This window comes from Jatropha curcas, chromosome 8 (genome assembly GCF_041381405.1).
Source record: "Jatropha curcas cultivar XTBG-Jc1 chromosome 8, XTBG_Jcur_1.0, whole genome shotgun sequence".
NCBI lineage: Eukaryota > Viridiplantae > Streptophyta > Magnoliopsida > Malpighiales > Euphorbiaceae > Jatropha > Jatropha curcas.
In genome coordinates this window covers 6,363,069-6,385,307 of record NC_143158.1, presented here as the reverse complement: position 1 = coordinate 6,385,307, position 22,239 = coordinate 6,363,069, and the positions used below count along the sequence as shown (strand labels likewise).

The 22,239-nt window shown below is 33.4% G+C and overlaps 5 protein-coding genes across 8 annotated transcripts; 4 read left to right on the top strand and 1 right to left on the bottom strand.

Moving 5' to 3' along the window:
- Positions 1 to 458: 458 nt before the first annotated feature.
- On the top strand, positions 459 to 2,913 carry LOC105633457 (Endomembrane protein 70 protein family). Of its 2 annotated transcripts, none has more exons than XM_012216041.4 (2): positions 459 to 612; positions 708 to 2,913. In XM_012216041.4, the coding sequence occupies exon 2, from the start codon at positions 781 to 783 to the stop codon at positions 2,770 to 2,772; it is 1,992 nt and encodes a 663-aa protein (XP_012071431.1). In that variant the 5' UTR covers positions 459 to 612; positions 708 to 780; the 3' UTR covers positions 2,773 to 2,913. The 2 variants fall into 2 exon arrangements, with proteins under 2 accessions (XP_012071431.1, XP_012071433.1); XM_012216043.4 differs by having other exon boundaries at positions 460 to 612; positions 776 to 2,913.
- A 1,058-nt stretch (positions 2,914 to 3,971) lies between these two features.
- Positions 3,972 to 9,299, top strand: LOC105633458 (adenylate kinase family protein). Its single transcript, XM_012216044.4, has 19 exons — positions 3,972 to 4,270; positions 4,358 to 4,459; positions 5,166 to 5,294; positions 5,375 to 5,509; positions 5,744 to 5,890; positions 6,356 to 6,430; positions 6,527 to 6,611; positions 6,737 to 6,789; positions 6,925 to 7,053; positions 7,179 to 7,214; positions 7,284 to 7,364; positions 7,441 to 7,579; positions 7,740 to 7,819; positions 7,936 to 8,001; positions 8,341 to 8,370; positions 8,454 to 8,563; positions 8,725 to 8,862; positions 8,963 to 8,992; positions 9,081 to 9,299. The coding sequence occupies exons 1-19, from the start codon at positions 4,055 to 4,057 to the stop codon at positions 9,103 to 9,105; spliced, it is 1,806 nt and encodes a 601-aa protein (XP_012071434.2). The 5' UTR covers positions 3,972 to 4,054; the 3' UTR covers positions 9,106 to 9,299.
- A 3,433-nt stretch (positions 9,300 to 12,732) lies between these two features.
- Positions 12,733 to 16,186, top strand: LOC105633459 (sugar carrier protein A). 3 transcript variants are annotated; one of them, XM_012216046.4, is made up of 5 exons: positions 12,733 to 12,943; positions 13,171 to 13,388; positions 13,969 to 14,288; positions 14,491 to 15,117; positions 15,307 to 16,186. In XM_012216046.4, the coding sequence occupies exons 2-5, from the start codon at positions 13,244 to 13,246 to the stop codon at positions 15,781 to 15,783; spliced, it is 1,569 nt and encodes a 522-aa protein (XP_012071436.1). In that variant the 5' UTR covers positions 12,733 to 12,943; positions 13,171 to 13,243; the 3' UTR covers positions 15,784 to 16,186. The 3 variants fall into 3 exon arrangements, with proteins under 3 accessions (XP_012071436.1, XP_020534708.1, XP_037493041.1); XM_020679049.3 differs by lacking the exon at positions 12,733 to 12,943 and having other exon boundaries at positions 12,950 to 13,388; positions 14,073 to 14,288; XM_037637113.2 differs by lacking the exon at positions 12,733 to 12,943 and having other exon boundaries at positions 12,950 to 13,388.
- A 49-nt stretch (positions 16,187 to 16,235) lies between these two features.
- LOC105633460 (uncharacterized) lies at positions 16,236 to 17,101 on the bottom strand. The gene has a single exon (XM_012216048.3). The coding sequence runs from the start codon at positions 17,001 to 17,003 to the stop codon at positions 16,518 to 16,520; it is 486 nt and encodes a 161-aa protein (XP_012071438.1). The 5' UTR covers positions 17,004 to 17,101; the 3' UTR covers positions 16,236 to 16,517.
- Positions 17,102 to 17,589: 488 nt separating this feature from the next.
- On the top strand, positions 17,590 to 20,408 carry LOC105633461 (Translation elongation factor EF1B/ribosomal protein S6 family protein). Its single transcript, XM_012216049.4, has 3 exons — positions 17,590 to 17,749; positions 18,716 to 18,934; positions 19,869 to 20,408. Exons 2-3 carry the CDS (start codon positions 18,752 to 18,754, stop codon positions 20,175 to 20,177), a joined length of 492 nt encoding a protein of 163 aa, XP_012071439.1. The 5' UTR covers positions 17,590 to 17,749; positions 18,716 to 18,751; the 3' UTR covers positions 20,178 to 20,408.
- Positions 20,409 to 22,239: the final 1,831 nt, after the last annotated feature.

Genomic DNA, 22,239 nt, shown 5'->3' with positions numbered 1-22,239 from the left:
GAGCCTATAAATTACAATAAGAAAGAGACCACATCTGAAGCACAACTTCATAAATAATTTTTTTTAAAAAAATATAAATTTCTTTTTGTATTAAACAGACTGATTTTCTAAAAGAATAAATTTAATAAATGTGCTAAAAAAGAAAGAAAGAAATAAAAAAACAAAAAATTAGTTTTCATTTAAAGTTTTGGTAATAGATAGTATACAAAATGATGTGGAGTGCCAACATTTGTAAAATTATGGATTTTTTTTTTTTTTTTTTGAAAATGTTGTAAAATTATGGACTTAAATCTGAATAATAAGTTTTAATTAATAATGTTTTAAATTTACAGCTCAAAGTGCATTTTGGCATTTTGGGTAAGAAATAATGGATAGTATCGTCAATCCGTGAAATGCAATAGACTCGTCGGCAACAATCTCCTCCTTCCGCATACAGCTATTAACATATATAATACTCATATATGCATACGTATAAAAAATATTAACGTCCCTTCCAATCCTTCACTCTCTCTCGCTTTCTCCAAAATTCCATTTCCATAGAGCTCTCGAGATCTCTATTTGGTGCTCAACTCTCCTAAACAACGCTCTCTTCTCTGTTTCTCTCTATAAGAGGTCAGTTTAGATCCACACTTGTTTTTTGTAAAGCCCCTGTTTTTTGTTCTTCTGCTTCATTTATATTGCTTAACGTTTGATTTTCTAATTTTTAGTTAAAACCCGGAATCCAATATCATTGGATCTTTGTTCATTCACTAGTTTTGTGATCTGGGTTTTCCAGATCTGATGCCAATCACCTCAAAGATGGATTCGTTTACTCATTTTAAGATCTGGGTTTTGACGTTTTGCTTAATTTTCCAATCTGGATACGGGTTTTACCTTCCTGGCAGTTACCCCCATAAATACAATGTCGGTGAAACTTTATCAGTGAAGGTGAATTCCATTACTTCTATTGATACTGAGATGCCTTTTAGCTATTATAGTTTACCGTTTTGTGAGCCTACTGAGGGTGTCAAAGATAGTGCTGAAAATCTTGGTGAGCTCCTTATGGGAGATAGGATTGAGAATTCACCATATAGGTTTAGGATGCATGTGAATGAAAGTGAGATCTTTTTGTGTCGAACTGAGCCTTTATCTGCTGATAGCTTTAAGCTTTTGAAGAAAAGAATTGATGAGATGTATCAGGTTAACTTAATTCTTGATAATTTGCCCGCTATAAGGTATACTAAGAAGGAGTCATACATGTTGAGGTGGACTGGTTATCCTGTTGGAATTAAGGTTCAGGATGCTTATTATGTGTTTAACCATTTGAAGTTTACAGTTCTTATTCATAAGTATGAGGAGGCCAATATGGCACGTGTGATGGGTACTGGAGATGCTGCAGAGGTTATTCCTACGATTGCAAATGGGGGATCAGATGTCCCTGGTTATATGGTTGTAGGTTTTGAAGTGGTTCCTTGTAACTTCCCACATAATGTTCAGTCAGTGAAGAACTTGAAAATGTATGACAAATACCCATCTCCTATTAAATGTGATCCCACCACTGTTGCTATGCCAATTAAGGAGAATGAACCGATTGTTTTTACCTATGAAGTTACATTTGAGGAAAGTGATATTAAGTGGCCATCGAGATGGGATGCCTATTTGAAGATGGAGGGATCAAAGGTCCATTGGTTCTCAATCATGAATTCTCTGATGGTTATCACCTTCCTTGCTGGAATTGTCCTTGTCATCTTTCTAAGGACTGTGAGGCGGGATCTTACCCGTTATGAGGAGCTTGACAAGGAAGCTCAAGCACAGATGAATGAGGAGTTATCTGGTTGGAAACTTGTTGTCGGGGATGTTTTCCGTGCCCCAACCAATCCCTCACTTTTGTGTGTAATGGTTGGAGATGGAGTTCAGATACTTGGAATGGCAGTCGTGACAATCATGTTTGCTGCACTTGGATTCATGTCACCGGCTTCCCGTGGAACTCTTATAACAGGTATGCTTATTTTCTACATGATTCTCGGTATTGCAGCTGGCTATGTTGCAGTTCGCCTTTGGAGGACCATTGGATGTGGCGATCACAAAGGTTGGGTGTCAGTCTCCTGGAGAGCCGCTTGCTTTTTCCCTGGTATTGCCTTTTTTATCCTAACCCTTTTGAATTTCCTTCTATGGGGTAGTCATAGCACCGGTGCCATTCCAATCTCTTTGTATGTCATTTTGATTCTGCTCTGGTTCTGTATCTCTGTTCCCCTTACCCTAATTGGGGGTTACTTTGGGGCTAAGTCACCCCATATCGAATACCCTGTTCGAACCAACCAGATCCCCAGGGAAATTCCAGCTCAAAAGTACCCATCTTGGCTTCTTGTTCTTGGTGCCGGAACTCTACCCTTTGGTACACTCTTCATTGAGCTCTTTTTTATCATGTCTAGCATTTGGATGGGCCGTGTGTATTATGTTTTCGGGTTTCTCTTGATTGTTATGGTCCTTCTCGTGGTGGTTTGTGCCGAGGTATCTCTTGTTTTAACTTACATGCATCTCTGCGTGGAGGACTGGAAATGGTGGTGGAAGTCCTTCTTTGCTTCTGGTTCAGTGGCTATTTATATTTTCTTGTACTCCATTAACTATCTTGTATTCGACCTCAAGAGCTTAAGCGGACCGGTCTCTGCAACACTTTACCTGGGTTATTCTCTTGTAATGGTCCTAGCGATTATGCTTGCAACAGGAACAGTTGGGTTCCTTTCGTCGTTCTGGTTCGTGCATTATTTGTTCTCATCAGTGAAGCTGGATTAAACGAGTCCTACTGCTACTGTCTGAAAAGAAAACAATAGATACTATCATGTTTTACTTGAATCTTTTTGAGTTACTTTTATTAGGGAGCTTACTATAATGTAATAACAATAATTTCATAAGATATTGCATTATTCTTTATTAGATGGGAGATCTTCTTTCATTTGCTAATTTCGTTTTTAGTTTTTTTTTTTTTTTTTTCTTTTCTCTTTTTTTGTATAGGAGATAATGCAAGAACAGTTTCTTGGATGCATTTCTCTCATGTCTCTGTGTTTTTTCTAAATAATGGATAAATTTTTAGTCTCAATAAAAAAACAGTTTGCTATAAATTACCTTTAAAATATAGAATTCATACCATTAAATTTTTCAAAATTTATATTTAGAATAAAAATCTGGAAATTAAATATGACAAGTACATCGTAATTTCCTAAAGCATTTTTTTCAAGAGAGATGGAGGTTAAAAAAAAGGGGGAAGAAAGAGAAGGGAAAGATAGGTATTTGGCCATATGGATAGACTTTGGTTCAAATAATCAAATGGTACTAAATAATAATTTATTTTTTATCTGAAACAATATCAGCATTTCTTTTTACTACTTTTAAAGTTTTATACTACCTTTCATACTTTTCTTTCTAAAAAATTCGATTAATTTCTTAATTTTAAAATATCTTCAACCTTGTTCCACAGTACTAATTATTTTAATAAATGTGTGATGTCATTGTTGTGAGCTGTTTTAGAATTTCATAAATATTATGTCACTAAATAATATAAATAATTTTAGTAATTTGCTTTGATGTAATAATATGTGATTTGCAAATTTAGTTGGGAGATAAATCTCACATTAAACAATAATGAAATTATTGAAAAATTATAATGATACCCATTTGAATTTAGTATAAGCCAATTAATTTTGTTTGAATGAATTCTAAAAAATACTATAAAATGATGACTACCAACCAACATGATTTACGGTTTTAAAATAATTTAGTATATGATAGGAAATTGAAAAAAAAATGATAATTTTGTCAAAATAGTAAATATTGCTCTGGCTTTAACAATTTTTGCTTTGAAAATAAGAACACACTTACTTAGTATTAATCTTCTAAAAAAAATTAATATTAACAAACGCTCCTGAACTTATCCTCGGCACATTTTTTTTAAAAATAATCTGTGGTGTCCGTTAATCCGTTATTGACCACGTTCTTCTTAAAGGCCTTTCTCCTTCTACAAAACCTTTCTTTTCGTCTCCCTAATTTCTCTCGTCTGTAGAACAGAAAAAAAACAATAATGTTACCCACTTCACTTCCTTCTCTCCACCATCACACTACTAATGTTTCTTCCACTCCCTCTCTCTCTCCAGTTGTAAATTCTTCCTCTTTCTCTTCTTCTTCTTCCTCTTCTTCTTTCTCTCTTTCTTTCCAACAATACTCTTCTCAGTCTCGCCGTCTCTTCTCCTTTAGTCCCAACACCAACAACCATTTGATGCGAAATTCAAAACCCAAGGTTTCATTTTTACTTTTTTTTTTTTTTTTTTAGGTTTTTTATAAAGATAAATTATTTATTGTCTAATTACTGTTTTCTTTTGGGCAGGGGTTGAGAGTATATTGTTCCACAACTGAGCCATTGAAGGTGATGATATCAGGTGCTCCAGCTTCTGGGAAAGGAACACAGTGTGAACTAATAGTGAATAAGGTAATCTCTCCTTTTATTTATAATTTCATAACTTTGTGTTTCTCAGTGATAAAAGATAGTTTTTTTTTGGCTTCTTCTTCTGCTTTTTTGAAGCCATTGATACAGATGAAATGACCAGCCTATTGCCTATCATTTAAATTGGAAATTCTTTGCTAATGTTTTTCTCTTCCTAATAATTAAGAGGAGACTGGTTTGCATATCTTTAATTTCTTTAGATGCTACACATTTCATTGAAATTTTCTCGATGCTTTCCTTGCTGCTGAGTAAAAAAATGCCTTGTGAGCTTCTTTTGACATCCAAATGAAGAAAGGTTGTGTTTTTGTTGATGATGGAAGGATGATAATTCTTATCAAGTATACTTCTCTTTTTAAGTATTTTTATAATTCTCATTAACAAAATGGTAACAAGTATCTGTCACTTGAAGAATACAGTGGATACTCAATCCTATACCTACTAAGATTGCCAGTCCCAGAATAAATAATATTAGGATTTAGGATGCATAACCATCTCTAAAAAAATTTGTGCCCCATTGGAGAATTTTGGTCCTTTCTCCATTAAATAAAAGTTCTGTTAAACTTGTGGTATAAGATGTATATGTTTTACTCAGTTTTCCTTTTGCTCAAATAAGTATCCTTTAGGACCTGGTCTTTAAAGTTGAAGCAATATGGCTTTGCTCATCTTTCTTTTGGTTCTTTCAATTTTGCAGTTTGGATTGGTACACATATCAACTGGTGATCTACTAAGGGCTCAAGTAGCTGCTGGGACAGATATCGGAAATAAAGCTAAAGAGTTCATGAATGCTGGCTGCCTGGTTCCCGATGAAATTGTGACTGCTGTACTGCAGAATTAACTAACTAATACAGTTTTTCTCTTCTCTATTTTTGGTGGTGCGGAGATAAATGTTTTATTTTGTAGATGGTGACATCACGATTATCTCGCGAGGATGTGAAGCAAAAAGGATGGCTTCTAGATGGTTATCCACGAAGTTTTTCCCAAGCAGAAAGTCTGGAAAAATTGAAGATCAGACCAGATGTTTATATTGTTTTAGATGTATGTGAACTGCACCTTGATACTGAGATCCTTATATTGATCATTGTCTGATCTTTTATACTATGGAGAAGATGTAATTGTCTATATTAATATTGTTTTTTTCTATGTTTGTCTATTGTTGTTTCAGCCTCTTCAAAGTTTACTCAAATGTTTGAAGCATTTTTACTATCTTTGAAGATGCTTTTCAAGTCATAAGTCAACAATTATTCATGATATATATTTTTTAACACTCAGGTTCCTGATGAAATTCTGATCGACAGATGTGTTGGAAGAAGACTAGATCCAGAGACAGGAAAGATTTACCATATAAAAAACTTCCTTCCAGAAAATGAGGATATCAAAGCAAGACTTATAACCCGTCCAGATGACACTGAGGAAAAAGTAAGATCACAATTTGCAAGCATAAAACACTGGCACACAAGTCTATTTTAGTGAACAATATGTACTTTGAAGAACTTGGCATGAACAAATCAACTAAATCAATTTAATGATCATGTTCTACATTCTGATGTTGTAAGCTATTTTTTCACCAATACTTGATGTGCCCTTCTTTTGTTTTCCTCCCTCTGATACGAGGCCATTGACATTGCAATTGCTTCCAGTTTTTTCATGTCGTCTCGATATTTAAGATTTTTAGTTGATGAAACTCATGTTATGCCAGAAATTTGCTTTTTTGTAGACCAAAGTTTTTTTCTTTTAATTACTTCCAAGAATTCTTTTTTCCTTTTAAAGAACAATAAGTTTTATGTCATTTTCTGTTCGGAAGATTAAACTCTTTAATACACCAAATCTAATACGTCATCAATATTTTGGCATCTAACAAGTATTTTCTTCAATTCATGTTAGGTAAAGTCACGTCTTGAAATATACAAGCAGAATGCAGAAGCAATTTTATCCACTTACTCAAATATCATAAAGAAGGTAATTTCAAATTTTCTTATATTTTCTGTTCGTTCACTCATTATCTGGATTGATTGTCAATAACTTATATTTGTTGCATTAATGTTTAAAATTCAGATTGATGGAAGTCGCCCGAAAGAAGTAGTATTTGAAGAAATTGATTCTTTGCTTTCTCAAGTGCAGAAAAATAAAGTGAAATCTGGTAACGCTTTTTATTTTGATCTCAGCCCCTGAAATTAAATTGCTTATATGGCTTGGCCCTGTATTATTTATTAACGTAACATAACTTTATTCATCCAAGCTTTGCTTTTCTATCCTCAATTTCAGAAAAATTAGTACCTGAAAGTCAGAGCAACTTTAATCAGGCATCAGTTCAGAAGGTATTTGGTTAAACTGTGACCTACTACAATTTAGTAAGTGTTCTTTCTTTTGTCAAACTTGTTTTGGCTTTAAGAAAAGCCACAGGAATTTATTCTGTATGCATATTCTTTTTTTTTTTCCCTGGTTTTTTACAGGATAAATGGAGAGGAATTCCTACTCGATTAAACAATATTCCTCATTCCAGAGAAATCAGAAATTATTTCTATGATGATGTTCTACAAGCCACACAGAGAGCTGTAAATGATGGTAGATTGCGTTTAAAGGTTAGATATGAGTGTTGACCTCTTTTCAACTGGAGATTTAATGACTTGCTTTATCAAATAACATGAGTTTTGTTAAGTACTGGAGTTATTAACTCCTATCTGAACTGCTATTCCCCAAATGATAGGTTGAGATTGCTATTCCAGAGCTGAACCCAGAAATGGTAAGGGAATTTTTATCTTATTCCCTTGTGAATTTTGTTTCAATTTGACCATATCTTTATGATGCACAGGATGTTTATCGAATAGGTACCTTGATGGAGCTTGTTCGAGTTCTTGCTCTGTCATTTGCTGATGACGGAAAACGTGTCAAGGTAGTTATCAGTCAGAGAGATAATATTCTAAAAAATTATTTGTTTTTATCTGGTCACTTAGAGATTTCTCTTTCAGGTTTGTGTTCAAGGATCTATGGGGCAAGGTGCACTTGCTGGAATGCCACTGCAACTTTCGGGTACTCGAAAGATCTTGGAGTTTATGGATTGGGGTGAATATGGAGCTCTGGGAACCTTTATCAAGATTGGTTCTATAGGTGCAAATTATATTGAAAAACTTTTCTTTTATGACATGCTGCTTGTAATTTCAATTTATTTGTTTCAATGTTTTTTTCCTCTATAGATGATATGATATGATCCTAAATTTATGTTGTACAATAATGATTTAGTTATATAATTATATTCTTTCAAATTCAGGTGCAAAAGAAGTTGATAAAGAGGATGACATATTCATTTTAGTGGCACCTCAAAATGCTGTAGGGAATTGTATTATAGATGTAAGGATCAAGGGGGAAAAAACTTCATTATGCTGTTATCAGTGACATTTACTTGCCATGTTGTAGTTGATCTTTCTTTCTTTCTTGTTTTTCTAACTTTGAGATTGACTACACAGGATTTAAAGGCCATGACTGATGCTGCTGGGAATCGACCGGTCATTCTTGTTAATCCAAGGCTCAAGGTCAACATCCTTAACTACTGCTTGTCTGAATTTACTTTCGTAGAATGATTTCCATCTATAGGAAAAAAAATGAAGAAGAAGAAATGGTGCACTGTACCCCCTGTCTTGATTTTCATAAATTGATGGCAATATGAACTGGAATTTGGAAAGGCAGCGGGTACATCTGTTTCTTTCTTTCTTATTTTTTCTTTTTCAAAATTTTCCAATTTTTAATATTACTCTCCTTTCTGTAGCATCAGATTACACTACTGTCAGAATTTTGAAACCTGTTTTCTGTAATAAATTTGATATGGCCATTTTTCTATATGTGTAATTTGCCCTTTTGGATCTCTTTTTCAGGATTTACCTGGTTCAAGTGGCATAATGCAAGTAAGTGTAATATCAGTAACTAAGCTTAAACAATTGAGATAAATAGGATTCCTTAGTTCCTATCTGAGCTACTTCATTTTCAGACAATGGGCCGGGACAAAAGACTGGAGTATGCTGCTTCTTTTGAAAATTGCTATTGCTTTCGGCTTCTCTACTATGCAGGGACCCAGTATCCTATAATGGGAGCTCTCAGGTAACTCATTTACAAATTTTTTCGATTCTCAGCTATCTAAATTCTTACATTTCTTTCGCATTACTTCTTTAAATGTTCTTAACTAAACAATTATATGATGGTGTTTCCTTCTTTTTCCCTTTCTTTAACTGCTCCTTTTTCCTTTCTTTTTACGACTTTAGGTTTTCATATCCGTACCGTTACGAATTATATAAGAGGGTGGATCAACCTTCAGGTGGAGAAAAGTATGAAGTCTTGTCAACATTCAGTGAAAAGCCAAGCTCTGATGATATAAATGACGCCTTCTTGAGGAAACCAGGGTAACTCTTGAGTTTTCTCTTATCTTCTTCCCTTATATATAGTACTTGTTTGTTCCTGTCCTGACTGTATTCATTCTATCAATATGCTCTCTATTTGCAGAAACCAAACTAAAAAAGCGTCAGGATTTTGGTAAGAAACATCCATTTCCCCCAGACTAACTCCCACTCGCTCTGGAGGAAAACAGTAAGTAAAATTGATCAGTTCTCTTTTCTTGCAGGGGCTTCTTGAGTAGTGTATTTTGAGTTGAAAGGAAAACAGTAAGTAAAATTTTATGCATGATTATCAAGTTTAAGGCTTTGTTTGGTATAAATAAATTTCATAAATTTTGTAGAAATTTCATGTTTTTATATTTGATATAAATGAGAATATATTCATTTCGCTTGTAAAAACTAAATTTTATAAAATCTGACAAAAGTTCTATGCTGGGTTTCAGGAATCTGTGAGTATTACTACAACTATCGTTTTTTTTTTTTTTTTTGGATATGAGACAATTATAAATTAGAAGAATTTTTAATTAGGGATCACTTCAACTTAAGTAACATTAGTAGTTTGGATTTTATTTAACTTCAAATAAAATTACATTTAAAGGATTAAATTTATAACCTTTTAAATTATGAAATATGCATCTATTATTAGAGCATTAAAATTATTTAAATTTTAATTGGAATTATTAAATTTTATTTAAATTTATTTTGTTAATTATAAAATTTGAAAAAAAAAACAGTGATCATGAAAAAATTATTCCAGCAGCTCCTAAAAATTAAAATAACCTTTTATATTCGAAATTTGTATTAACTAAAAATCAATTTTAGTACCAGACTTGCTGGAATGGAGATACCACGAAGGAAAAGGTTGATTTGACCAAGTGATATGTAAAAAGCAATTGCTGTCCTCCCTTTCACCGAAAAAAACAACATATTATCCCTAAAGTAGATTTTCTTGTAAAAAGCTCAAGAAAAGCTATAAGGATGAAATACATTGAACTTGTTATTATATTCCTTTATTTAAAATGTTGAAAAAAAAATTTTCCTACCCGATTTGATTTAATTGATTTTTTTATTTTTTATAAAAAATATAAAAAGTGAGAGATTTCGAATTTATAATAAAAATTTTTATGAAAAATACATAGACGAATTTATATATTTAGGAAAAAAAATAAAAACTTCGGATTACTTTGAGCTAAGTTCAGCTTAATTTATATGAATATATTTAAATAATTAAACGGTTATAATAATGATATAATAATCGATTGAAATTGAATTAAATTAATTTAAATTTAGTTATTTTAAATCAAATGATTTAATTCAAACCAAAAACTGAAAATTAAACAAAAGTGAATATTAAAATTTTAAAATAATTATTAAAATCCAACCGAATTAAATCTATTTATTTCGGTTATCAGTTAGAAACCGATAATTGTTGTGCCCTGAAGCCTTGGATGAATGGAGAATACTGCCATGTAAGACGACTTTGGCGCTTGGGACTGATATTTCTAAAGGAAATTGTGAAGTGGACATCTAGGGTTGGTGGGTCCAATGGTCTGGGCTAATTGTGAGGTCATGATGGGTCTGTGCACCAGACAGTTTCTAAGATGGCAACATCGTGGTGTGTCACGTCAATTTATTTCCATTCCAGTCTTTGGACCCCACAATACAATTAAATGCAAATGCAAATAAAAACTTACACAGAGGATAATAAATGGAAATCAATGAACGGTCTATGATGGTATACGACCCCACAATAGTTGTTTTGTATTTATAAAATAATTTGGATTTAAGAGAGATATTATGAGATATTTTTTTTAAAGATTTAAACAATTTAAATGCTTAAGAAATCCTAAAATTAAAATCCAATAAGACTTTGATGGACAAAGGAAGATGCAAATTAGGGAAAATTGCCTAATTTTTCTGACCAGAACCACTCTATTACTATAAGCTATAAATACTCTATTCTAAATAAAAAAAAAATCTTTTATATTTTTTTTTAATATTTGAGATATTAAGTCTCCAGTACCTACTTTTAATTTGTAACTTAAACTATATTTTTTAATTTATAAGTCAATTTTAAATAGTTAAGTATTTGGGAAAATTACTTAAAATTACTATTAAATAGTTTATATATTTAGTTAATATTTCCTCTATCTCTAAATTTTTCATCGTATTTTTATTTTTCATCTGTCACATTTTATTATTATATATATTTTTTAAAAAGTGAATAATATATGAAGCTATTATTTTACTCTTACTTAATGTGCATCTTTCTCAATAAATATAATATTCAAACTATTAGATTATCTTTTTTTTTTTATGAATAAAATGAATTTTGTTAGTAGTTATCAAGTCTCAAAGCATTAATAGTACACAAAGAAGGAGAAATAAAATTTCTTTGCCAATCGTGATATAGAATGAACTGCCTTTACTAAACTGTGGATAACTCTGTTCACATGCCAACGAATTAAATTATCATTAATTAAATATTGATATAAATAAAATTAACATATTAACTTTAACCTTTAAATTATACGTTAGCCAATTGTCTTGATTATTGAATAAATAATTATGATTTGATTAATCATTTCTATTAATTTTCTAAATTCATCTTTAATTAAATTAATAATATGAGATAAATGTTAATTAAGTCAAGAACATGTTATTATGAAACTTAATTACTTCATTTTAAAAATTTTAACCACGTATATTTATAGATAAAAGAGAGGATTGAACAGCAAAATGAACTAAATTTGAGATCATAGCTCATAGAATTTGTTATTAACAAATTCTTCCTTACCCCTTCGCAAGTCGCATGACCTTACTACATTCCTTACTTCTTGGCACGCAATTGGCAAGGATTTTTTTCTTTTTAATTTAAAAAAAAGTCTTTTATTTAAAAACCATATTTTGTAATTAGGAACCGGATGTCAAAATCACTCTCTTGCTAAATTCACCGTGTTTACTAATTGAAAATTACTTATTTAGATTGGGTCTGCTTATAGACTAAACTAATGATATTAAAAATTTTTTAAAAGCGTTTCGATTTTATCTTTTTTTTAGTGTATAGGCAGAAATATCTTCATTTCAATAAGAAACTTTATTTTCATTGGTTTGGTACATGAGTAGAACTATGAACCCGGTCTAAATAAAATTTTCCTTTTAAAATATGTAAAACTTAACAAATTATATTTTAAGAAAAAGATAAGTTTTTCAACTTTAACGGTTTTACCAACCACCGTAGACCGGTTGAATTTTTTCTTTTTTTTTTTTATGGAAAGGTTGAATAAGTAATTGGACATTTTAAAAAAATTATAAATTATAATGCAATATGATCTAACATGTTAAAATATATTCGGTAATGTTTTTGATTATATAAAAAAAATGTTTATTCATTTTTAAATTTAGTGAACTGTAATAAAATATAATATAATATAGTGAAATTTATATCATATTTCACAATATTTTTTATCGCATTAAATTATATATATTTTAAATGGTTTTATTATATTAAATTATATTACGATTTATTAAACATTAAAAAATATATATCCCATTCTTCGTGACTTTCCATTTAAAAAAAAACTACTATTTAAATCGAATTTAGATAAATATTTTTCTTAATCATATTAGATTACAATTCATTATGATGTACTTATCCAGAGGAAAGTTTATAGCAGAGAAAATAAACAAATATGGTACAAAAATGCAGCTTTTCCAAATCAAGATAAAACAAAATGTCAATGAATCTGATACAAAAAGCAAGTTCAAGTCATTAAAATTTGCTTTACAAGTGGAGGGAGGGGAGGAGGAAAATAACCAAACCAGACAAAACAACTTTGGAAAAATAATCTAAATGTCTATTTCAAGATAATTCAGAAATGTACCTAATCTCTTCATTTTCAAAGACATTAATGAGAATAAATTTCAGCAATGCCATTGTATAATATAATTGGTACTATCTATCTGAATTTCAGATAAACACTATTGATCTAAAATTTATTTTTGTTTTTAATTAGCTGTATACCTAAGTATTGTTTAAATTACCAATTCAGGCTGGCTAGTATATGCATAGACAGCTCGTACTTACAAGGTATGCATAACTTTATTTGGCTAATTTAGCTTGAAAAGAAAACAGAAAGAGGAAGGGAGAGTATCATCCAGAGGGATAAATACTTGAGCAATTTCAGAATTTTTTTTCTTGCTTCTAAACACAAGCCTTTCAAATCTCCGTGATGGGTTAAGTTGCTGGTTGTTCTGTCTTTATTTTTACTAAATTTCTCAGGCAAAATTCTGATAAATTAACATCCGGCTTGAAAGAGCTGTTTTTGTCTTTATTAGTCCTGGTTGTGTAACAAACAGAAGAGGAGAGGAGAAGAGAAGGGATTAGAAGATGGCAGGAGGGTCCATGGCACCGGCCGGTGTGGCCAAGGAAAGAGCAGAGCAATATCAAGGAAGAGTCACCTTCTTTGTTGTCATTGCCTGTATAACTGCTGCAGTTGGAGGGTCTATCTTTGGATATGATATTGGAATTTCAGGTAATTATTATTATTAGTTAAAATTTCCTTCCTTTTTTTATTTTTTGTAGATTAAAAGGAAGTTGATAGATTAATTCTCTCTAATTATTGAATTTGATAGTAACTATGTTTGGGAGAATATACCAAAGGATGAAGAGAATCTATTTGGTAGTTGTTGAAATTTGTGTGTCAAAGGCAATGATGAATCAGAAAAAGTATGAACAGTCACATTGAAGTTTTTATTGAAACAGAATTAGAATAACTAAGATCCCCTTTTCATGGTCCTAATTTTAATAATGAGAATGGACATAAAAATTGAAAATTTTATGTTAATAATTGATATAAATTTCCTTCTTTTTTTTTGAGTCAATGAAGTTAACTGGGTTCAAAGTCCCAACTTTACATCTACAGCTACATCGCTGTAATTTGAAAAATGATAATGAACTGCAAATATAATTTCTGGAGGACTTTTTAAAGGAACTTTTTTGCCCTTTTCTGGCTTCTACAACATTCGTACCTTTAAAAGAAAGGGGAGAAAAAAAAAGAAGGCAATTTTAAGATACTGAAATGAATATTGTTTGCCTTCTTCAATTATTGACAGGAGGAGTGACATCAATGGATGAGTTTCTTAGGGAATTTTTCCATAGGGTATATTTAAAGAAACAACATGCACATGAAAATAATTACTGCAAGTATGATGACCAGGGACTAGCGGCTTTTACCTCGTCTCTTTACCTCGCTGGTTTAGTTGCATCTCTAGTGGCAGGACCTGTTACTAGGATATATGGGCGCCGTGCAAGTATAATCTGTGGAGGTATCAGCTTTCTTATTGGAGCAGCGTTAAATGCCTCTGCTATTAACCTGGCTATGCTTCTCGTAGGCAGGATTATGCTTGGGGTAGGCATTGGGTTTGGAAATCAGGTATGTATCCCGTTCTAAATTTGAGTTTGATTTTGGGCTTATAACTTCATAACTAGTATATTTAGTGAATAAAGAACTTGAACAGGGGTTCCAGGTTAACATATTTGCAGTTGTTAACATTTGACTTTCCACTGCTAGTTGCTGTCTAATCACTTGCCAACAATCACTATCTATCGGTATATTTTGTTCCATTGATTTGCAGGCTGTTCCAGTGTATTTATCGGAAATGGCACCGGCTCATCTTCGAGGAGGACTGAACATTATGTTTCAGCTGGCTACTACAAGTGGGATATTTACAGCAAATATGGTGAACTATGGAACTCAAAAGCTTAAACCATGGGGATGGAGACTTTCACTAGGACTAGCTGCATTTCCAGCTTTACTAATGACAATAGGAGGGATACTTCTACCTGAGACACCAAATAGTTTAATGGAACAAGGATTACATGAGAAAGGGAGAAAAGTATTAGAAAAGATAAGAGGAACCAAAAATGTAGATGCAGAATTTCAAGACTTGCTAGATGCGAGTGAGTTGGCTAATTCAATTAAGCATCCTTTTAGAAACATTCTTGAAAGAAGGAACAGACCACAGCTGGTTATAGCAATCTTTATGCCAACATTTCAAATCTTGACAGGCATAAATTCAATTTTATTTTATGCTCCAGTGTTGTTTCAAAGTATGGGATTTGGACGAAATGCTTCACTTTACTCTTCGGCTTTGACTGGAGCAGTTCTTTGTTCTTCTACCTTCATTTCTATAGCAACAGTTGACAGATTGGGTAGAAGATTTCTGCTCATCAGCGGTGGAATACAAATGATTACATGTCAGGTATGACATTCTCAATTTTCTATACAATTTTGCGGTTCTTGCAAATATAATCTATTTAAAGTAGCAAAGAACTTGTTATTCTTGATTCTTGATTCTTGATTTCAAGAGTTGCTATGTAACTTGTGCGACAAAATAACAGCTCTTTCAACATCAACATTAGTTATTCTTTTATTTGCAATGGTGAAACAGGTAATAGTGGCTATAATATTGGGGGTGAAGTTCGGAGATGACAAGCAATTGTCAAAAGGATTCTCAGTGCTGGTTGTAGTAGTGATTTGCTTATTTGTAGTAGCTTTCGGATGGTCATGGGGTCCGTTAGGCTGGACAGTGCCGAGTGAGGTATTTCCACTGGAAACCCGATCAGCTGGGCAGAGTATTACAGTAGCAGTAAACCTTTTCTTCACTTTCGTCATAGCACAGTCTTTTCTTTCCATGCTTTGTTCATTCAAATATGGAATCTTCCTATTCTTTGCTGGTTGGATTACTATCATGACAATCTTCGTAGCTGCCTTCTTGCCTGAAACAAAAGGAGTTCCTATTGAAGAAATGATATTCCTTTGGAGAAAGCACTGGTTTTGGAAAAGGATAGTTGCTGTTGATTCAGAAGATGAAAACAGAAGGCAAAGCCCTTCCATGGAAATGGGTGTTACAAGCAGAGTTGCATAGTCCTCCATGCCATTTCAGCAAGAAGTTTCAAAATTTAAACAGCTGATTTCATGTAGTAGTAAACCGTTTTCTTCCCTTTTGTCATAGAACAGTCTTTTCTTTCCTTGCTTTGTTCAAGAGTCTCCCTCACCGCCTTCTTGCCCAACGAAGAGGAATTCCCAGATGATAATTCCTTGGGCAGCCCACTGGTTCTGGAAAAGGATAGTTCTAGAGATTCAGAAGGAGATAAGGATAGACAAAGCCATTCCATGAAAATGGATGTTACAAGCAGAATTGCATAGCCGTTTCAGCAAGAATTTCAAAATTCTAACAGCTCATTTCATGTAACATTGCACGATTAATGTAACCATATTGGCTTATTATTAGCTTATTAATCAAACAAGAAGCGGGGGAAATAAGCTAAGTCTACAAATAAATAGTCAATTAGTAAGAAAAATGAAAGAAAAGGGAGATACAAGAACTGTGATAATTTTATTGCATTAAAGGTATAAAAGCACTACAAACAGAGACACAAACGAAGACATAGAGACTCGAAGAATATACAGAAGCACCCCAATTACCTAAAATTTGGGTAAAAAACGACAAATTTGTATCTCCTAATTCATACTGCTACAAACAAAGATCACAAACATTTGTTGGCACTCAACCCCTTCCCCTTGAAAAAATAAAGGAAAGAACATGACATGAGTGTCCAATTGCAAGCAATCAAAGAACTGGAAAAACAGAAGGCTAACTTAAACCAAATCTAGTCGTAATAATCGCCGAAGATCATCTGTTGCTGCTCCATTACTGTTCTTCCCCAAAAAAGCCGGGACCGGCAGCGAACTAGGCGGCGGCGATACTACAAATGCAGATCCAACAAACATCCCATCCACGACTTTATTAATCGTCTCCGGACAAGTTCTTAACCTTTCCGTGGATCCCAAAACCAGATCTCCATCTCGTCCTACCTCCACTCTAGGATTACGATTATCACTCTTCGTTAACGATTCCCCGCGCCTCAAAATCTTGACATCGCCGATAGCCAGATTTCTAGCAGGAAGCTTGGCCACCATGGAGCGAGATTTGGATCTACTCCGGTGATTGAAGTTCCGGTACCTGCGGCGGTGAGAATCGGAGAAACTAGGGTCAGATTTCTTGAAAGGAGGGGCAACGGTTAGGTTTTGGTGGCGAATCCGGCCTCTAATGTAATCTGGAGATCCAAGAATTGAAGTAGCCATTTTTCTTCGAATACAGAAGGAAATTTGATGAAATCGAGCGTTCTTAATTGTACGGAGGAAGCTGAATTCGCATGGCTGGTATTTATAGTGATAGCATAGAATTTTTTTTTTTTTTTTCTTATTTCTGTTTTGTTATTCGTTTTTAGATTTGGTTTTGGATGTTCGATTGGACAGGTTGACGACGTCGTTTTACGATATTGCACCTAGATCCACTTATTTTACAAGTGTGTCCCTCTGTGACTTAGGAGAGAGATGGTTGTTTGGTAATTCCTTATTGGCGTAGGGAATGATGGGCGAAATGGGAAATGAAATAAAAAATAATAACGTGGATTATGGCATTAAAAGGAAATCACACGCGTCTCGGTGTATATGGCAGTTGCTTGATATTTTAGGGACACGTGTTTATGCAGTCAACCGACATCAGTTGGGCGGTTCAGTTTTGAATATTTTATTGTTACCGTTTGGGCTTAGCGAAAAGGGGCCCGAAAATTACAGATTGGGTTTGCTTTATGTTGGGTTGCTCAAGTTTAGCCCATTTTTCAGATGTGGATTCCAACCCATTTCCTTCAAAAAAAAAAAAAAAAATGCTAAATCTAGCAGGTATCGTTTTATTTAACTATGTCGTTTTAATGTTACCGAGTCCAGACCTAGCTAGTTCTCTCCAAAAGCCATCCCCTTGAGGAAGCCAGCAATTACAAGCGCCGGCCACCGCCACTATCACCAGTTGCTCTTCTTCTCTCGCAAAGGTATAATCTTTGTTATATAAAATCTACTCTTTTTGTTTCATTTGATCAGTCTTCTGTTAATGTTTGTTTTCTAAAAATTGTAAAATTGAAAGGTTTAAATTGGAAAATGGAATTATAAAAAATTTTATCAACCTGTAAACCATAGCTGAATAGATATTATCCAACAAAGACTTATCTGGGTTTGTTAATTAGCCCATCAAGTTTCTGGCTTATGTATTATAAATATTTTCCAGAGTAGATGATTTACAAGGCAAATATTTGTTGACACATGAGGGTAAATTTAGTTTGATATTTGCAATGCTTGTGGTTCTTGATACACTTGCAAGATTCGTCTCTTAATAAATGGTGGTTAGGCTTGTGAACAAGCTTCGTATGGTTCTTTGAGCTCGATCCCAAACTTTAGATGTTAGAGTTTGCTGGGAGCTCAAGCATGGCTTTGTAATAGAGCAAGAGCAATTAAAAGGCATAACCTAATTGCAGCTGGCCGAGCTGGTTGGCTATAGTGTTGCCAGACAGTAAGTTAATACAGCTGCATACATTAAAGTTTTAACTAAGGCAAAAAAACCAGCTCTTGACTGAAGGAGTTTGATCAGTGCAAGATAGATGGTGCCATACATTGTGTGTGAATTTGGCATTTTCCCCCATAGGGTTGAAGTTCAAGATTAATTAGATCCATTACTTCCCCCATGCAGTGTTAATTTTCTCTGCTTACTTTTCTTTATGTTGTTATTTATTTTGAGATTCTGCACTTGGCAGTGAATTAGCAGTGCATTTTTTTATAAGCTTTAGTCAATATGGTCAGCCTGTATTTCTTTCTTCCCTTTGTCTTTCTCTTGCATTGGGAAACCATAAATTGATAATGGAAACTTTATGATCATTTGAATGAGAAGCTTGTGCTTAAATCATACTCTTTGTTTTGTAAATTTCATCTAATCAATAAGTTTGTTATGTGGTTGAGTAACACAGTTCAGCTTCAGCTGGGGAAGAACATAAGTGTGGAAAATGCCTCTTTATGATTGCATGCTTCTATTGAAGCCTCATGTGAGGAAGGAACAATTGATCGAGTTGGTAGCTCGAGTAGGAAAACACGTTTATAGTAGAAATGGTGTTGTTACTGAAATAAAATCATTTGGCTCTGTTCAATTGGGTTATGGTATTAAGAAGCTTGATGGAAGATATTATCAGGTGAATGTTCTTCTACAATTTGCTACAATTTCATGAAGTTTTTTTTCTTTGTTGATCTATGGTTCTGATTTGATGTTTTTGTTGTTAGAGTCTTGTCCATCAATGGTCTTATGGTTTTTGTTTTCTAGTTTGCTCTCCCTTTTCTTTAAAAAAGAAAATACAGTTGATGCTTAAATCCTTTGATGAAATTGGAATGTTTGAATGTTCTCTTTTTAGAAGCTTTGCAGAAAGTAACTCTTATACAAATTCATGATTAATTCATTCGGTATTTTTCCTTTTGTTTTAGGTTTTAGTTTTTCTCACAAGATATTAAAACAAAGTGAAATCCTAAACAGCCTGCCATGTTGGACAAAAAATTATAGGTCTTTTATGAAATCAGGTATGGTTGTTCATGAGTGTAATTAGTAAAAAATTTCCTTAGAAAGCTTGTATCTGAGCAGTAGAGATAAATTCAAGTACAGGAAAAGATATTACCAGAGCCTAAATGGGACTGTTTTGCCCTTTGGCTTAGGATATTATGGTGTTCAGAGAGGATTGTATTGCTGTGGGTTGTAGATTAAGTTGATACCCGATCATGAGTACTTTGAGGAGAGGGTACATGATCCTTAATGAAAAAGATGAGGACTTGGAGTTCAATGGAAATTATGAAGAATAAAACGATTAAAAAAAAAAAAAAAAAGGAAAAGTAAATTCAATTGAACCATGCTCTTTGCAGAGGTTGTCGGGTCAGAATTGCCCATACAAATTCTGGAAAATGTTGAGATTAAAAGTCTCTCTGATGATATGCTGGGATTAGCCATCACAATAAATAAAATGCTGGGATAATGTTGTGAGATTAAAAGTCTCTGATGATATGCACAAATTCGAAGGATCTGGAAATTTTTACACGAATTGATTAATGAAATTCACTTTTGCTTTTATTATGCTTGCTCAGGGCCAATTAATGCAGATGACAATGATGGCCACACCCAACATCAACAAGGAGCTGCATTACCTAAACAAGGAAGATCGCCTATTGCGGTGGCTTCTAGTTAAACACCGGGATACAAAATTTGGGTTTCAGTTTCTGGGTGATGATGATATTAGAGGCGACCTCAGCAAATTTTCACGAATTAGCTTGTCTGATGATGACACCAGCGGGGACTACGAAGACGAAGATGACGACGACGATGATGATGAATATATTGACACTGGTGATGTTGGTGAACGTAGTATGGAAATAGAGAATCAGACAGAAAAATGAGTAAATAATGGAATTCAAAATGCCGAGTCCTTTCTATTTTAGGATTTGTGTCTTATTAGGATTTCCAGATACATGCTCTGTTTAAGCCTTACAGTGTAGTAGTGAAAACCATAATTGAATCAGAGAGAAAGGTGTCATTAGATTGCTTGATTTTATTCGTAGCCATACATTTGAGGAACTAACTGAAAGCTTTACTCATAATATATTTGAATAACAATGTTTTGAAGGCCACATGTTGATGCTAAGAAACCTGGGAGATGTTCTGATCCAGCAATGTCCTTCTTGTATGCCTCTCTAATATGGAAAGTTTACCTCTCTAATAAGGCAATGCCAGTTCTTGGTGGTAATTGTCAAGACATGGAACAGAAGTTTATTAGTGGGAAAGGACATTTTGACAAATTTTGAACTTCCTTTCATTTCATTGTTTATCTGTTGTGTTCTTGTTTTTATGCAGAAGTGATCTGCTTTGATGGTTCGATTGGGCTCTTTTTGTTAAACTGCATTTGTAAAGTTCAAAACTTTCAGTAAACCATGTTTTGAAAAAAATCTAAGTCATTTAGCTCTTTCTTCCAAATCATGATTTTTTGAAAATTTAGAAATTTCAATTTAATTTTGAAAAGCAACTACAAGTCTACAAACTTAAATGTCAAACACAGAGACGAAACTAGCTTATGCTTTCCAAACATTTCAAAATTCAAAATTTCTCTCTCAAATTTTATTTATATTTTCAAAAAATATATGTTTATTGAATTTTTAAAATTTAGTTTCGTCCTGGTAAAACACATAGCCTACATATATGTTTCACTCTATCCTTTAAATTTATACTCATAAATGAATTGATAGAATTAGAAACTGAGTGGTTAGCTTTCACTTTCACATAAATCTGAGAGGGTGCATTATTTTCATAATTTATGCATCTTTTCAATTATTAATGTGTACATTCAATGAGAAGGAAGAGAAAAGCAAGTTAAAAAGGATATTCATATTGAAAATGCCTTTTTGAAAGTAGATAATATGTTTCAATAATATTTTTAAAATATATTTAAGTGGATCTTACCCATTTAAAATTCTTTTTTTTTTTTCTAAAAAAAAGGCTGTTGGATGTAGAGTGGCCAAAATCCGGTTTTCGGAACCAGAACTATCGGTTCCGAACTGGTGGGAACCGGAACCGGAACCGGTCCAAACCTGTTCCCGTTCCGGTTCCATAAGTTTTGGAACCGTGAATCGGTGGTTCCAGTTTCAGTCGGAATCGACGGTTCTAGTTTCATCGGAAACCAGCCGAAACCATCCAAAATCGGCCAGAACCGATCAAAAACCGGCCAGAACAGTTGGAAAATAGGTCGGAACCATCGATTTTGGAACCATTGAGGAATCGAAACCGTTCGGTTCCAAACCGTAACTGAAACCGTTAATTTTTGGTTTGGTTTCGGAATCAAAATCGGCGGTTCCGGAACCATGACCACCCCTAGTTGGATGAGTTAGTCACTGCTGCGTTAGCTGAAGCCACAAGCTACCGGTCAGGTGTTAACATTCCAATTTAAGACACTCTCATAAAAGCGCACCGACTGTCGGAGCACTGATGGAAGACGCTGGCTCCTTCCTATAAAATTGTAGAGTTGCGGTTCTCAAGTCACGACAATAGAGTTAGACCTAAAGCCAACTCACAAAGTGGCCATGACTCTTAAGCAACAGAGTCGATATTTTGACATCATGCGTAATCGGAAGCCATCATGAAATATGGAACCTGGATCAAGTAGACAGATAATTAATGTTTTTATCACTAGGCCACCACCTCGGGTGGTATTTAAAATTCAATTTGTTTATACATAATAATCATATTCTAATAATTCTACTTAATCACTGTCATAAATTTACAATGGAGGATGGAGGTGGTGGCAAGTGAGGGCAGCTCATGTACATGTAAATCTGTCATGCTGTGCTAGAATTTTGCACAATAGCTTCACAACTAAAGCACCTAACATGACAAGGACTACATGGATGTTATACCTTAAAAAGAATGCTTGTATACAAATTATTATTATTAGCTTAGGTATATGAGTTA